This window comes from Corvus cornix, chromosome 3 (genome assembly GCF_000738735.6).
Source record: "Corvus cornix cornix isolate S_Up_H32 chromosome 3, ASM73873v5, whole genome shotgun sequence".
Taxonomy (NCBI): Eukaryota; Metazoa; Chordata; class Aves; order Passeriformes; family Corvidae; genus Corvus; species Corvus cornix.
The window spans coordinates 12,261,011-12,276,656 of NC_047056.1; the positions used below are offsets into that span (position 1 = coordinate 12,261,011).

Below are 15,646 nucleotides of genomic sequence, written 5' to 3' on the forward strand. Positions count from 1 at the left end.
CTGAACAAATACGCAAACCAAACAGTGAGCAGCAAGGAAGGAATGGTCTGTGACTCGTCCCAGTCACTGGACTTTGATCCGGAAATTAAAGGGGTTTAAGACCAGGAAATGCAGTCCTGACTGTAAGCTTTTCAGGTTTTGCACAGAAAACAAAGAGAAGCTGGATGGAGTTTCTCAAAGGACACTGAAGGAGTAGGGAGTTAAGAATGAATCTAGATTAAAGAATCTAACTGCTTAGCTTCTACAATATTAGTATCATGCAACATATATCTTCAAAGTAAGTCTACCTCCAACTTCTCTTTTCTGAAAAAAAAGCTCCAAACCCACATAAAACTATAAATATTGGCACCCACAGTAGGCGTATCTAGGCATCTATTTTTGTTTTGAGAAATTGAATTCTGATTAACTTAAATGACTTAAGATTACAGAGGCCTATAGTTCAATTGGAATAAGACTCTTTATAGCATAATAAAGATCAGAAAAGAACCTTCCATTCTAACTACCAGCAGAGAAGCCAAAAATCAGCTGCAACGGGAAACCACTCCTGTAGACATCTGCTCAGGCATTTATATGGCATGAGCTCATTTCCTATTCTACAGGTGTCCCACAAAACAGAGCCTATTAAACACGATGCTTTTCTCAAAATTAGCAAGGAGGTAAAGGATCACCAAGGCCACACTCGAATGACTATGCCAGAAACATGGTGTGAACTTGTGAATTGGTGCTTCGTTTAACTGCACCCAAGGTAAATGTAAAAAGCTGCTTACGCAGAAGAGACCATCACACGTAAAGTTTTCACAATGTCGAATATAGATGGATTTCCTCAGTGAAAAACATCACCTGAGAACCACAAATTTATTACTCACTTAGAGCATACTCCTTTCCTACACAAGTCTTAATTCCAGGGCAATAAAGTCCTTCAAAACCGATTTTGTCTCTTGAAAAATAGCAAGCAATTGACTGATCCTGTCTTTATCCAACAGATTCACAGACGGTCTTCGTTTCTTTGACTGCTCACTGCAGCCAAGCCTAAAGCAAATACAGAGACCACCTTTGCTTTTCACTTGTCACACATCCAGCTTAAAAAAACCCCAAAAAATTAAAAAGACCCTCATGGAACTACTGGTACACAAACATTCAAACCATTTACAAAGGACAAGAGCATCCATGCTAATCAATCCACATACCTAGGTTGCCGGAGGAAGTGGTATAGATTATACTAAAGCAAAGTTCAAAAGCTCAGAAACAAAATGGCTATGAAGCAAGACAGCACATCAAGACATCAATTTTTTTCTTTTTACAATGTAATACTATCTAATTTTACAGCCTTTGAAAAGCAGTGATGGGTATATGAGCCCCTGAAGGATGGAAATAACTTCTACTGCTAAAAAAACCAACCCCCCACTAACTCTGTTTACAAAACCCAAACCAATTAAGTAAAAACAAGCTAAAATTGACCTTCAATGAATTATTATGGATACTAAATTTAGGATTCCTCCTCTCTAATTCCAAAATGCTGCAATCATTTCAATTTTGAAAATGAGCTGTACTTAGATTTTCAGGAATAAAGTCTTGACATACCATGATAAATATCCTGTAGAGAGCCACCTCCACAGAACTCCATGCAAATCCATAGCTTGTCTCGTCTAAAGAGTGAACGAAACCATTCATTAGCTGTCAGATTTGCCAAGGACTTGTAAAGGATAAGGCAGAGGACTCAAACACTATAAACCACAACACAACATGCACTGAATTATGAAAAGTCAAATAATGAGTATAGTTTAATCTTCATGTGACACTTCACTGTCTAAATAGTAACTAATGAAACAGTCAAAAATAATCTACTTTAATGAAGCAATAAAAACAGTATTAGTGAAACATTGACACTGATTTTTGTTGAAATACATTCCTCTGAGAGTAGAGACAAAACAGATGTGGGTTCTTATTTCTTCCTCATTTTTTCTTCTCCACTTTTTTCAGAGCATAGGAGTTAACACAAACAAGAAACAAACACAAAACAAAAAGCCCCAGGGATCTGTCAACCAAATTTCTTTCACAGCAAATTAAGTGAAACTGTAGTGCTTTAATCAAAGCTAGGCAGAGCAGACTCCATGCTGTGGTTAAGTGCCTGCTCAGATGAAGTCTTTTCCTTCACAAATACCTATGGATATTTTTGGTGGCAGGGTCACAAGGGAAGTTATTTAGTTCTCTTCCCTTACTAAGGGAATCTAGTTTGATTCCCTGTGCTTCCACAAAAGGTGCTTTCCAAGAATAGACAATGAATGGGCTGAAGGATTCAAAGGTATCTTCTACTATGGCCATTAGTTCTATTTTCACTCAGTAATTTTCATTGGTAAGACGTGTAGCCACAAAAAGGCACTGTGGAGAGCAAAAAATCTGGGAATTGCCTAGTCATTCCTGGCCATCAAAATACTTGGGAAAAAAAAAATCCCATACGACCACCTTGGAGAAGACAGTAATGCAGGAGAATCAAAGGAAAGACTGATGGTTGTTTTGCAGCTTCCTGATGACCTGGTCTTGCATGCCTTGCATTCATAAGGCTCTGTTAGAACAGCTGAGACACATTTGTGGCAGTGTTTTTGCAAGGCAATGCTGGAAGTGCTGAGCTTGTCTCCTGAGCTGCAAATGGCAAGTATCTTCACCAGCAGGTGACAGCTGGAATAGCTGCTGCTCCAAGGAGAGCTGTCTTTCTTGGATGTCCTCCCCTTTTATGTCCAGAGTCCACATGGCCCTCAAAGCTATGTCCCAGCTGCTTCCTCCAGAGGTGGGAAAGGTACTGTCCAAGCATTAAAGGAGATTTACGCAACAGAATTCCCTGGCTGTTAACGCCACACATTTCAAGGGGTCAATTAAAGCCTTGCTTAAAATAATATTAAAGCTTTCCACTGAAATAGCTGACCAAATCCAGACACAGAAGCAGTGTGACAACCTGGGCAAGAAAACCAAGCAAGAAAGAAGCACTGAAGAGACATCTCCAAGTCCCTTCTTTGTTCCCCACAATGATGCAGGACTCAGGGACACTTTTGGGGACACTGGGCTCATGGGCTTATGTGGCTGCATTCTGTTTGACACCAAAAGTAGCAGCAGTGTGGAAGTGGGAAGAAGCCAGAACCCTCCCAGCAGCCTTGGGACAGCAGCAGAACACCCACAAAGTAAGAGACATGAAGCACTTAAGTGGTGTAAATTCTCCCTTTTGCTTACTGGGCATTCACTTCCCAGAGTGCAAAAGCCCTATAGAAGACAAAAAAGAACCTAAGAGGATCAGAAGAGATGATTATATTTCTTATTTTCTATGTAGCCTTTTATTACTGTGCCTAAGCACTTTGAGACAGGTGAAGATCCCTGTAAGATCCAACAGCATACCCAGTCATCTCTTTCTGCAGAGCATATGGTCAGAGCAGCAAGCAAAACAGAGACAGGATCAACAGTACCATTTTAGTGTCTGCAACTTAACACCCAGGCTAACAGGAAGGCAGAAATCCCTATACAAACAGAAGAAATCCTTGGGGAACAATATGCTGGTGAGTAGCAAGTATAGGACAATGGTATTTGTCTTATTGTTCTTAGCATTGAAATATGCTTGGAAAACAAAAGGTCACACAATAAAAGGTCTCAAAGACAGTGACTTGATTGCCTGGACAAAAGAGAAGCACTCTGCCAAAGAAGAGGAGGGACTACAGTAAGAGTGTAAGAGAGTGACAAAATATACAGCATATTTGCCAAAATTTAATTCCAGGTCTCCAAAGGTATACTTTGATAGTCTGAGACAAGAGAGAAACTTTTTCTTTAAAGAAAAAGCACCTCCAACCTGCGTATACAAGAGGCAGTGTTTCAGTATAAAAATGTTAAAGAAAGTTGAGTGCAACAACAGTAGTTGTGCACTATCTGTTTTCACATGGAAATTTTAAAAAGCATCAGAAATAGTTTTTTATTAGTTATACTAAGCAATCTGTTCCCAGTATGACTGGTTAGAAGAAGTAGCTGGTAAGACAACTGAATACATTTGTCACTGTTTCTACAATGCAAATAACCTCACCTCCAGAAACAAACACAAAACCTTCACATTCTGGTCAGAAGTTCACATGCTGGAAAAACAGACATTCTACCGAAACAGATTTAAAAGATACTATATACACAGATGTTTCATACTTGTCATACTTCTGCTTAATTTTCCACCTATGTATTGAATTCAAAACTTTCAAGCATCAATTCATTTCCAAGGAAACATGACTATGTGGTCACTGAACAATTTTCCTGGAAGAAAGATTATTTAGAGAGAGACACTGCAGTAAACAGAACAGACTTGAAGATGAATAAAAAAAATACAAAAGTGGATAATACTTGGTAAATTATACTTTGCCTATGTCACCTTATAGATTTGGCCTTTACAAGGGGATAGGGACACATTTTTAAGTGAGCAAAAGAAACAAACTGTACCTGAGATAGCTGCCAAAATAAGCAACAATGTTCGGATGTTTACAGTCTTTCATCATAATGATTTCCTGCTGCACAACAGCAAAATCTTCTCCTGAAATGCAGTAGAACAAGTATTTTCATTGGCCTGGGTTATACTCACATCTTAACTTTCAGCAAATGTTTATAAAATAAACATTCTTAGTAATTGAAACTAATTATCTGCAAGTTTCACTGACATAAATCAGCTGCAAATCGCTATTTATTAGCAAGGGCCTAGCTACAACTAAGTATATTCTTCAGTTTCATTCTGGGACAGATGGACCTCACATCTGCTGATAGCTCTTAAATTAATGGCCATAGCTCTTTCTGAAGTCCTTATTTTCCCTGAGACCCTACTGTGTCCATCTGCATAAGCCCTGCCAATAGCCTGGATTCTTAAAAACACAACAAAACTTTGCTATTTTTGGCCACATGCCCATACTCATTAGCTCATCTTCCTAAGCAAAAAACCTCCAAAGCAGTCGCTAGTAGGCTGCTGCTGCAACATTTGAGCAGACTCCACAAGAATGTAAATTCATGGACTGTGAGTAATTCACATCCAGAAAACACTGACACAGGTGTGGCATTTACCTGAATCTCACCATTTGGTACCATGGTTGTCCCAGTCTTTCTATTAAAGGTTCTTACCAGATGTGTACACTGAGAAAACCGTGTGTGAAACTGAAAACACAACTGAGATGTTTTTCTTTTGGGAATGTTTTAAGTTTCTCCCAGTACATTAACAAACTGATGGCCTATCCATTCAGTTATTTATAACCAGAAATATGATATTCCCGTGTTTTTCATTTAACTGACAGCAAATTTCAAACCATAAGCTGCAAGTTAACATCTATCTTTAGTGTGTTGCTGATGGCTTCCTGTCTCCTGGCTAGACTTTTAAACACACAGACACTAAAGAACAGAAATTATTTTCACATATGGACCTCTAGGACAGGACACAATTCCTCCAGTATGTGACCAGCATTTTCACTGCATTCAAAATAAAAGTAGCATAAAGCCTTAAAGCACATCCCTAATCACTGTTAACCGTGAGTCTGCATGTTCTACCCCAATCTGCAAAACTTTCAAAACAGGGCAGCTGAAGCCTATTCTCTGAGCACCACTCAGGCATCCAAAAGCTGCCAAAAATATTGGCAAATTGGCCTAAGTGTAAGATGCCAATCGTTCACCCATCACCACAGCATGGGGGCGAGTTACCCCAGCTGCAGGGCACCCCCAGGCTCTGCCCACAGCATAGTTCTCATGCTCAGCTTAGCTGGACTGATAATCCACATCATGCACAGCCAAGGACTCCAGCAACGGGAACTGACATAAAAAAACCAAAGAAGCAGAACTAGACAGGAGCATCTGAGATCACATTTTCAGTGTGAGGAAAAGAAGTGCGATGAACACACACTTTTTGAACTACCCAGTAACATACTGTCCTGCCTTGAACTTTTAAACGTGCGCATACTGTGAAAACACAACACTTCTGACCACTTCCAGAATTGTAAGGGAAAAGAAATGGAAAAAACTAATACCTTCTTTCCCTTAAGGATCAAACCGGGTAGTTAAGATATTACACACACACACACCCCCTAGCATTAGATCGGGAAATGGAACACCAACAGCCAGAAGTTAAACAAAAAGTCTGGATGTTTTACTTCCCAGATTAGTCCTATTCAACAGGCCTACTCTTACTAATAGAACAGACTTTGCAGGCTGAGAACTGATCTGCAGGGCACGTAAGCTTTGTGAAATCACCACAGAAGCACAGCTCTAGCATAAATCTAGCATACAGTGAAATCTTAATCAGAGCCTTCAAAAGATTTTCAGGAAATGTACTCAACTCCCAGATATTAATGCTTAGCTATTATTTCATCCTTCTTTTTATTTCCTTCCCTACTCTTTTACCAGGTGAGTTTTTTTCTGCCTTGCTGTCTCCTAATTTCTTTTGTTCTAGAGGTTTTTATATCATGTGGGTTGAACACAGTATTTAAAACAAGAAAACCCCCAACTCTCACTGAAATTTTAATCAGCTTCCACTTAACTGTTCTCCAATTACATTTTTCCTGTTACATCTTGCTTGTCATGATTTTTTTTTAGAACAGTGTATTTTTTCCTACACTAGAAGTCAAGAATTATCCCTTCTTTCAGTAAGTGGACTTAACTGATTTTGTACAACTGTTATCTTAAGCACAAAATTATTTCATTTCTCTGGCCTACTTCAGTTAAGAAACCACTTACCTGGTTCTAGTTTTATTACTTTAATCGCTGCAAGCTCACCCGTGTTGACATTTCGAGCCTACAAAAAAAAAAAAAAAAGGAGTATTTAGAGAGCAGAACACAGCACCCACTTCTGCATTCTTGACTTGATGTTCTCTGACAGCATGTAGTCAAAGAGCAGCTGAGGTACACAGAGATTTAACACAGTGGAACCACTTGCTGGGGAACACTGAACAGCTGATTTGTACTGAAAGCTGAAGCTTTAAGCCTGCTCAGGAAACTACAATGCCACACCACACTTCCATTATGCAAGTCCTTGACCACACTGTGCTTCCGTATTAAAATCTGTACATAAACCAAGCACTGAGAGACTGAAAAGCAGGTGTAACACACATGTCTGGGTCTCTCAGCAGACAAGGGACCCAGGGGACACCAAGGGCCATGCTCTGCAGTGTGTGGGACCACTTGCAAGGTTCCCACAAGAGCAATGCAACACTTCTTCCCCATTTCGCTACGTGCCAGGCCCCTTGAACCTTATTCTCCAACAACAACAGCATCCTCCCCTTGCTGCAAGGGTTCAAAAAAGCAAGCCAGCAACAAAGGAGCTAGGGAGCATTCTCCTCAAAACATTCCCCTCAGACACACAGCAGCCAACTGCAGCAGCAATGACTCAGGAGCTTCACTGCATTTTCACATATGGAATATTCTGAGTTGGAAGGGATCCACAAGGATCATCAAGTCCAGCTCCTAAGTGAATGGCCCATACAGGGATCAAACCCATAACCTTGATTCCATTAGCACCATGCTCTGACCAACACAGCTGCTAAGGTCCAGGTAAGACCTCAGTTCTACTGAGCAACCAAGGAAGCTACATTTTTTAAAAGCCATTAAGAAGCAACATAAATTACTATAAAAATGATTTCTCTTCTATAACAGTACAATTTGACTTCTATTTGAAAACCAAGAAGCCATCTGCCCAGAGCTTTCAGAGCATTTCTGTGCCCATGCACCCAACCACAGGGAGAAGGCAGCAAAGCTGCTTCCCAGCACTCAAGCAGCAGTAGCAGCTCCTAAAGGACGCCAGCTACAGCCTCTACTCTAGGAGCACAGAATGCAGTGCCCACACTACCCCCTACACAGGGCTCAGAGCATGCTTTTGCAAAGGTCAGAATCAGAGAACTTGCAGGTGTAGCCAGGGACCTACCTTGTAAGCTGCTAATAGTCTCATTTAAGTTACTTTAGGAAGGGCAGGAACTCATACCTTTATGGACTTACCAAATATGTGTAAGGTTTGTTACATGGCAGCTTGGGCCTTGTTGTGGAACCAAAAGTGGAGGAGAAAATACCCTTAAGACTATAAAAAATAACCAGCAATGAAGTCTGGAAATAAATGCAGAGGGTATTCCTGTGTTTAGAGATCTACCCAGCTCACTACTTGTACAGCTGATCTCAAACCTCTCACTATTCTTTGGCGTGGCAACACTGCTGCAATGCTGGGAGCACTGGCATTTGCAAATGATTTGCAAGCAGAGCATTAGGGATAGATTCTGAGACCAGTGGGAATCCTATAAAAGTCAAGGAGTAGTCCAAACCTTACTGACTGTGGAAAAAAACAATTAACAAATAAATTTTCTCTGGCAGCCTTCCCTGAAAGTCATTATTTAACCACCCACCAATGGCAGCAATGTCTCCATCCATCACTGGTGGAAAAGACACACAGACATTAAGAACAGCAAAAACATGAGTTCCTTTCATCTGTACCAGAGAATAAAGGCAATACACGAGAAAGTATGAAGCATGAGCTAGGATTTTTACTCCTTAGCTCTTTTCCCAACATATTCTCTTCATAGCAAGAAACAAATAGAAGCAAAATGTTCATGAATCAAACATTAGCATTTTTTAAACTCCAAGATAAACAAGAAAAATTAAAGACCTATGATCATCAGGGAGTCTTGTTAACACTTACAGATTTGTTTTAGGGCAACTTGTACTAATAAGATATTCAATAAGATACAACTGTAGAGGATATAAGTGAGAAGATCCTGAAGTTACACATCCTGCACAAGCCAGGATGGAAACATTTCACATGCCTCAGAAAAATTGCTCCTTTTTTTTTTGTTTTATTTATTTTTAACAATACTCTGTCCAGCTGTCAGGAGTTGGTGTCACTGACTGGCTCCATAAGTCACTATGTTCTGCAGAGTGCTGTGGCAAGGAAAGAAAGGTAGAAGGTGGGTATGAGCTAGTGACAGTTTCAAAACCAATTTGGTTAGAATATATGAGGATACTCATCACAAAGTCTTACATGGTAGTGATGCCAAAAAAACCCCTCATCACTAGCAGAGAGACAAATGAATAGCTACATCAGAAGCAGGACATGTAAGATGCCAACCAAAGAAACAGTGAGAGCAGCCAGTAGCCTTCCCAAACCTGCACTTGTAACACCTCGAGGCTGATTCAGCTCCCTCCCAGTGCCAAGGGATTTCACCTTCAATGTCATGTTTTCAAAAGAACTGTTCGAGTTGTGGGCAGCCCAAACCTTTTTCACCCTCAGCTGAGGCGTTTCCTCCTTTCTTCAGCACCAGCAGTCATGGGACTCTTTGGTCAGTGGGTCATTCTCTGAACCAGTATCTTCCTGGGTTTATGAAAGCCAGAATGGAGGAAAAAAATCTGATTTAATGCAGGGCAGCAACACCTTCAACAACAGCAGGCTACCCTGTGCTTAAGGGCATAGATTAAAAAAACATGACTCCAAGTTGAGAATCTGAATAAGTTATAGCTTTGCATCTCATTCTGTTTGGGTTATCAGCATTGAAGGTGTTATCAACAGCAGGAATATGAATTGTCTTTGTTAATCTGAGTATATAAAAAGATTCTTCTGATTGTAGTGACACAAGGGTTCCTTGTAAAGGCTAGGAATGAGAATGAGGTACCCCTGACAGGTTTTACTAGATCTCAAACCCCTTTCAAATCATCAGCTGTGAAGCAATTCCTCCTCTAAGCTCACTTGAATGAGAGACCGAGAATGACTGAAGCACCGTACGGTTTTCGACACCTGTTGGAGCTGGCTCTGACCCTGAATTTGGGGGTGCTTGTGTACGTACCACACAGCACCTCAGAATGTGGAGGACACCGTCTTGAGCTTTTATTTAGGAAAATCCCACTGAAATTGCCAGCTGCTTAGGGGTTTTGAGACTGGAAAATCAATAAGCAGTAGGTGGGTGAAGAACAATTTCAATTAAGTACCTTTTAGCTGACAAAACATAACTAAAATTTTGAAGAGGCCATGTAAGAAAACTCAGGCTCATTTTTTGTTACCATTTACATGTGCTCCAACTCCCAGCCTTTGTGATCCTGAGTTTTACAGCATCCACCTGTTTCCATGAGCAGGACCCTTCAACCCCTTCCTTCAAATGCAGATTTCACTATGTCAGTGGAAATGCATTATATACAGGTTTTCCAGAGGCAAAGATTAGCCTACAATGCCTGCATCTGCATGCAGACACTTTACCAAATGTATACAGCATTTATACAATGTCTGCTCTTGAAAACTATAGAAGGATGCTAATTCTATCAGCAGCTGAAAGAATTATACTCTTCCAGAGATCTAGACTGCCATCTGAGGAGTTTCAAAAATTCCACCAACTGAAGAAGCACTACCTAATTAAACAGGAAATAATTACTAGTGTACTCTGTAACAACAGCAGGATATCAGATAAAAGAATTTATATAACAAACTGCCACCAACTAGAAATAAAAGCTAAAAACTCTCAGGATTTGTTTATCCTTCAAATGGAAACTGATAATATAAAGCATATAATGCTGCAACAAAGCCAAAAATGCAAAAGTCTAAGACAGGGGATTCTGGTTTTGACCACTTCCTGTGTGAATTACTGAACAAAATGATTTCTAAACAGGTTACTACTCCATGGGAAAACTGGTCCCAGTGTACAGAGAGGCTTCCTGAGCCTGATTAGCTCCGCTCTTCAGGAAAATGCATCCAAGTGGCTCCCCAGCCCTCTGTTTCCAGCCCTTAGAGCCCTTCTCTTCAGCCTCTCAAACCTTCACAACTCCCCCAGCTAAAAATAATTAGCTGCCACACAACCTGAGAGAGTTACAATTTTAGAAAGCAATACTTTGACAAAGTTGATGTTAAACAAAAACCTCTGTGCAAGGCACAGATTACTGGCTAAGGAAACCACAGTCCCAGAAACTAAGACCTATAGAACTTATTCAGTGCAGTAAAAACACTGGCAAAACATCCACCCCCCTCTCTGCCTACCTGACAAGCTTCAGAAACCAATTAAACTGAATAGAGAGATGTCAAAACATAGACATTTATTCCTAACAAAGTCAAGAAGCTTCAAAAGCTGCAATGTCAATCAGGAAGAAAGGAAGACTAAAATGCCTATCAAAAAGAACACAGCTAGAAGCTTCAACATTTCAGAAGCAGCAAACTGAAGAAGAATTGATGCCCCACTAGATCACCCCAGGAAAGAGGAGCAAGGGCACGCACATGCAGAGAAGAGGACACTCCAAAACAGAAGTTCATCAAAATTCAGGTTCATCTGACCTGGACACGTTCTCTTCCAGAAACACAGCAGCTGTATCAGCAGCCAGACACCCAAACCATGGATGGCAGCAGAAAGCAGTAAGTCACCAGGTGTTCTCCAGAGATACCCACAGAACCCTAAATTTTGAGCATGAGGCTGTTAAGCTGGTGGATACATGACTTCCTTCACCAACCTCCCTGCTAAAGGGCTGGAAAACAAAAATCCGGCTTTCCTTTTTCAAAAAATGAGACCTCAAGCAAACCGAGTTGTAAGTCTTCATTTGTTATCTGGCTGAAGCCATAAATGTCAAAAAGAACTGAAATAAGGCAAACACAGTATAATAGATAACATCTGCAGGAACAATAATCTCGCTAATTATCACAACTGTTTGAATTTCAGTAAAGGGGAAAGTAAAAGAAGGGCCTCTTTTGTAGTAAGGTGATGAAAATCTTTGGAAGGGTTCACCTACACTAGACGAATGACCTGTGAGATGACAAATGAAGTTCAACCTTTATTAAACCAAAGCAATTATTCTTTTTTTGAAAGATATGCTGTGATATAAATTAATCACATGAACAAAAGTAATGGACCTACAATCACCTCAGCAAATACTTCCAAACTCTGCGCAGTTACTACCAAAACCAAAGGTACAAGAATGGGGACAAACAGGAAACATAACTATACAGTCTCTGTCAGAAAACCCTATGAAAGCACTTGTAACCCAAGCCTTAAAAGAATGGCACAACTTACAGAGTATTTGGGACTAGGGATTGTTAGAATGGCAGTTTCATACCAAGAGACAGCAAAGCCTTCCTAAATGTAAGAAGGATAAATGCAGAGCAAACAAAATTAGGCAACTACCTCATCTAACTTTAGGAATATTTCCTGAAACTGAGCAGGACAGGACACTATCTCTGTTTCACAACCAATAAACCCTAATTCTTCTTTTATGCTTTGCTGACCACCCTATAGAATTAAATTCTTTGCAACAGTGAAATATAGAAACACAAAAGACAGAAATGACCCACACAAGGAATATGTGAAGAACTAAGCAACAGGTGACACTTCATTTCTTACAACAAATTTGCACTGGTGCTAGTTAGAATATACACATTATTGTTGACTGTGAATACTTGATAGAGAGTTAATGGCATGAACAAGCTATCCATTACCTTTCTTGTGATGAATTCATTGCTCCAAGGCCTTTTTGAAAGCTGAACTTTGGTGGGAGTGCAGACAATTGTAAAATATTGGGTTGAGCCAGAAATCTGTACTGGCAGTGCACTGACATATCCTTTTCCAGATACCAGCCTAGAGAGCAGGTCTCACAGCAGCAAGATCGTATCCATCTGACCCACATCCTCCTTCCCTTCCAACCTCTGTAGTTCAGTCCACACCACCAGCTCTTATGTCAAGTTCAATGAACTCCAGAACAGAGACTCTGCCTCTCTTTTCTTTAATATAATTTATTTTTTTTAAAACAAAACGAACATTTAAATCATGCCCTGTTCTAGCTCAGTTCAACTACAACAGAGTAAGGGAAGCAGATGTCACTCTGCTCTGCATTCAGCTCCTCAATGCTTCGCCAGGAAAGTCAGCATTTAGCAAGACTCAACATAATAAGACTATCATCTTATTAAGGCAATAATCCCTGCTTGCTAACAGCAGAAACACTTTCCTACGTGGCTCTCTCTGCTAAGGGGGCAAAGCCACAAATTACAGCTTGAAGCTGCCCGAGTACCGTGCAGTGCTTGGAACCACTCTGCTGAAATCCCACCACTGATGAGTACCATTGTCACATGGCTGATTTCAGCTCCACACAATTATTTCACCAACCCCAAAGTTCACCGACAGGTGACAGGTGAAGGCAAAAGAAAGGGGCTTTATGAAACCACTCACAAACATAAGACAAGGCATTAGCAAGCTCAAGTGTGGATGACACTTCAGACTATATTACTACTTCTTTGTCATGTTAAAAGAAACTGGCTTTCATTGTTGTTTTTGGGGTACTTCTATGCTCCACTTTGAAGACACCTTGGGCAAGACCTTGCCTCAGAATGAAACAGGCAATAACCCACACAGGAGAAAAGCACCTCGCATTTTCCCTGCAGGGTCCACCATCTAATCAGAAAACACTTACTTCCCATCTAGAATAAATAATTGTAATACCAGCCTAGTGTATCCTGGTCCTGCTATATCACCTTCTATCTCAGCTGGTACAGGCACATTGTAAGTAAGCATCAACAAATCCACTCTCTGCCTCAAACAGGAGAAAGTCACAAGCAGTGCCAAACACTGGCCACTCACAGAGCACCAAAATGAAGGTTACTGCAATTTAAGTATGATAAACATCAAGGAAACCTTCACAAATCCAATTAAACTTAAAAGGTTTCACATGCACAGTGGTATTGCATATGTAAATATTCCAAACTCTGTGGTTGGAGGTAATGTCCTTAAAATGAAACCATAAAGACAATAAAGACAGGTGACTTGGTTAATTCACATCCAGCAAAGTCACATACAGAACACTGAAAAAAATCCGACTGATAAGGTATCACAGTCAATATGCCAGTTAACAACTGCAGCAGAAAGAGACACACACAACATAAAACAGCTTGCAGAAAAACAAAAATCCAGAGCATAAGGCAAGTAGACTTGGACGAGCAAAACATCAGCTTAGCACACAAATACTCAAAGCTGGCAAGGTGGGGCAAACAACACAAAACCCCCTTTCAATTAAACAATTAATAAAGCTCGGAGTTAGCACACCAAGAGTGCAGTAACAAGAGGATTTAGGTCCTGAAACTTCCATGACATCTAAGCGAGATGAGATTAAACCAAAATCGGCCCAACCCAAACAAGACTTCATTCTAGGCATGTTCACTTAAAGTGAAAGGCAGCATTACCACCAGTTCTGTGCACCTCAAACTGTGGAATGGCTCTGCATGTTTCCCTACAGTCCTGCCTACCAATGCAAATTTCCTTAAACACACACACACAGACACACAACCTGTGATGACAAAAACAGGGCAGAAGATGCTTGGAAAGCACACGGTTCAAATAATGCTTCCACCAGGCTGCACACGACAAACTTCAGCTCTCCCCTCTGCTCCAAGGCCAAACAAGAGCAGGTAACAACCACTGTCATCCTATCCCAGGGAGAGGCTGCCACATCCCAATAGGCAACTAGATACACAAATAACAACATACACTGGCAAAGCAGAGAAAAATGACAAAAGTGCATTATAAAGCTCCTCCAAAAAAAACAACAAACCAAATTATGTTTAGCTGCTTCTCCTACATTTGCTGAAGTTAAGTCGGAACCCTGAAAGACTTTCATCCTAACGACACCAGTTAACCCTCCACAGGGTCAGACTCATGTTTCACACCGACACCAACACAATACACCGGCATTGCCACACAAGACAGTGACGGGAGCAGGAACCGGGACTAATACGACGACATTTGGGCTGGAACCGAGTGAGCAAACCCCCGACAACCCCTACAGACCCCGGCTCACTCTGGAAGGGACCCGACCCGCAAGCTCCTCCCGTGACACAGCCGCCCGAGCCGGCACCCAGCAGCAGCGGCCAGAGCCGACCGCCGGGGCGGCTTCACGGCCGCCGGAAGCCGGGACGGGGCCGGTCCCGCACCGCCCGCCCCGGGGGTCGTTCCCTCGCACGGTTCTGCCGCGCTGGGGACGCGGCCGGGCCGGCGGCGGGGCGGGGGCGGCAGGACCAGGCGCTCACCGGGGCCGTGCCGGTGCGGCGGCGCAGACCCCGCCGGACGGGGGCGGCCTCGCTGCCCTCGAGAGGGCCGGGGGACGCCGCTGGGCGGCGGAAGCCCTCCCAGATTTTGGAGGACCCGGCTGCTTGGCAGTGGCAAAGGGGACACAGGCGACACCGCCGCCGGGGTCGCGGTGCAGCGCCCACCTTGTAAACGTCGCCGTAGGTGCCGCTACCGATGCGCTGGATGAGCTCGAAGTCTTCCTGGGGGTTGCGCCGGGACAGGTCGCACACCCGCCCGCCTCCGCCGCCGCTCATGGTGCCAGGGGAGGCCCCGCTCGGCCGCGACCCCCCGGGCCCCGGGCGGAGACGGGGAGCGAACGCGACGGCCCCGAGCGCTCACCGCCACCGCGCAGCCCGGCCCACCAACATGGCGCCCGCCGCCGCACCGCGCAGGCGCGGGACAGCGCCCGCCTCCCGGCCGGGGGTGGCGCGTCCTGCGCGTGCGCGGGGCCGGCGCGGGCTGTGGCGGAGCCGGTCCCGTCACGGGCCCGGGGGCCCCGCCCGCGTCGGGGAGCGGCACCGCGGGGCCGGGATCGCCCGTGCCCTGCCCCAGCAACCCAGCGCGTCCTCCCGCTAGGGCAGCGCCGGAGCGTGCAGCCGGCC

General features: G+C 42.9%; 1 protein-coding gene across 5 annotated transcripts in view; it reads right to left on the reverse strand.

Annotated features, from left to right (window-relative positions):
- The window catches only part of MAP4K3 (mitogen-activated protein kinase kinase kinase kinase 3), a 66,735-nt gene extending 51,319 nt beyond the window's left edge, over nucleotides 1–15,416 (reverse strand). For 4 of the 5 annotated variants that reach the window (XM_039568635.1, XM_039568633.1, XM_039568632.1 and 1 more), the window contains exons 1-4: nucleotides 15,188–15,416; nucleotides 6,724–6,781; nucleotides 4,459–4,549; nucleotides 1,582–1,646 (exon numbers count right to left, since the gene is read on the reverse strand). In XM_039568635.1, coding sequence (XP_039424569.1) covers nucleotides 1,582–1,646; nucleotides 4,459–4,549; nucleotides 6,724–6,781; nucleotides 15,188–15,298 — 325 coding nt within the window. In that variant the 5' untranslated portion in view covers nucleotides 15,299–15,416. The remainder of the gene's footprint in view (nucleotides 1–1,581; nucleotides 1,647–4,458; nucleotides 4,550–6,723; nucleotides 6,782–15,187) is intronic. The other variant, XM_039568634.1, reaches the window with a different exon arrangement.
- Between the last annotated feature and the right edge of the window lie 230 nt (nucleotides 15,417–15,646).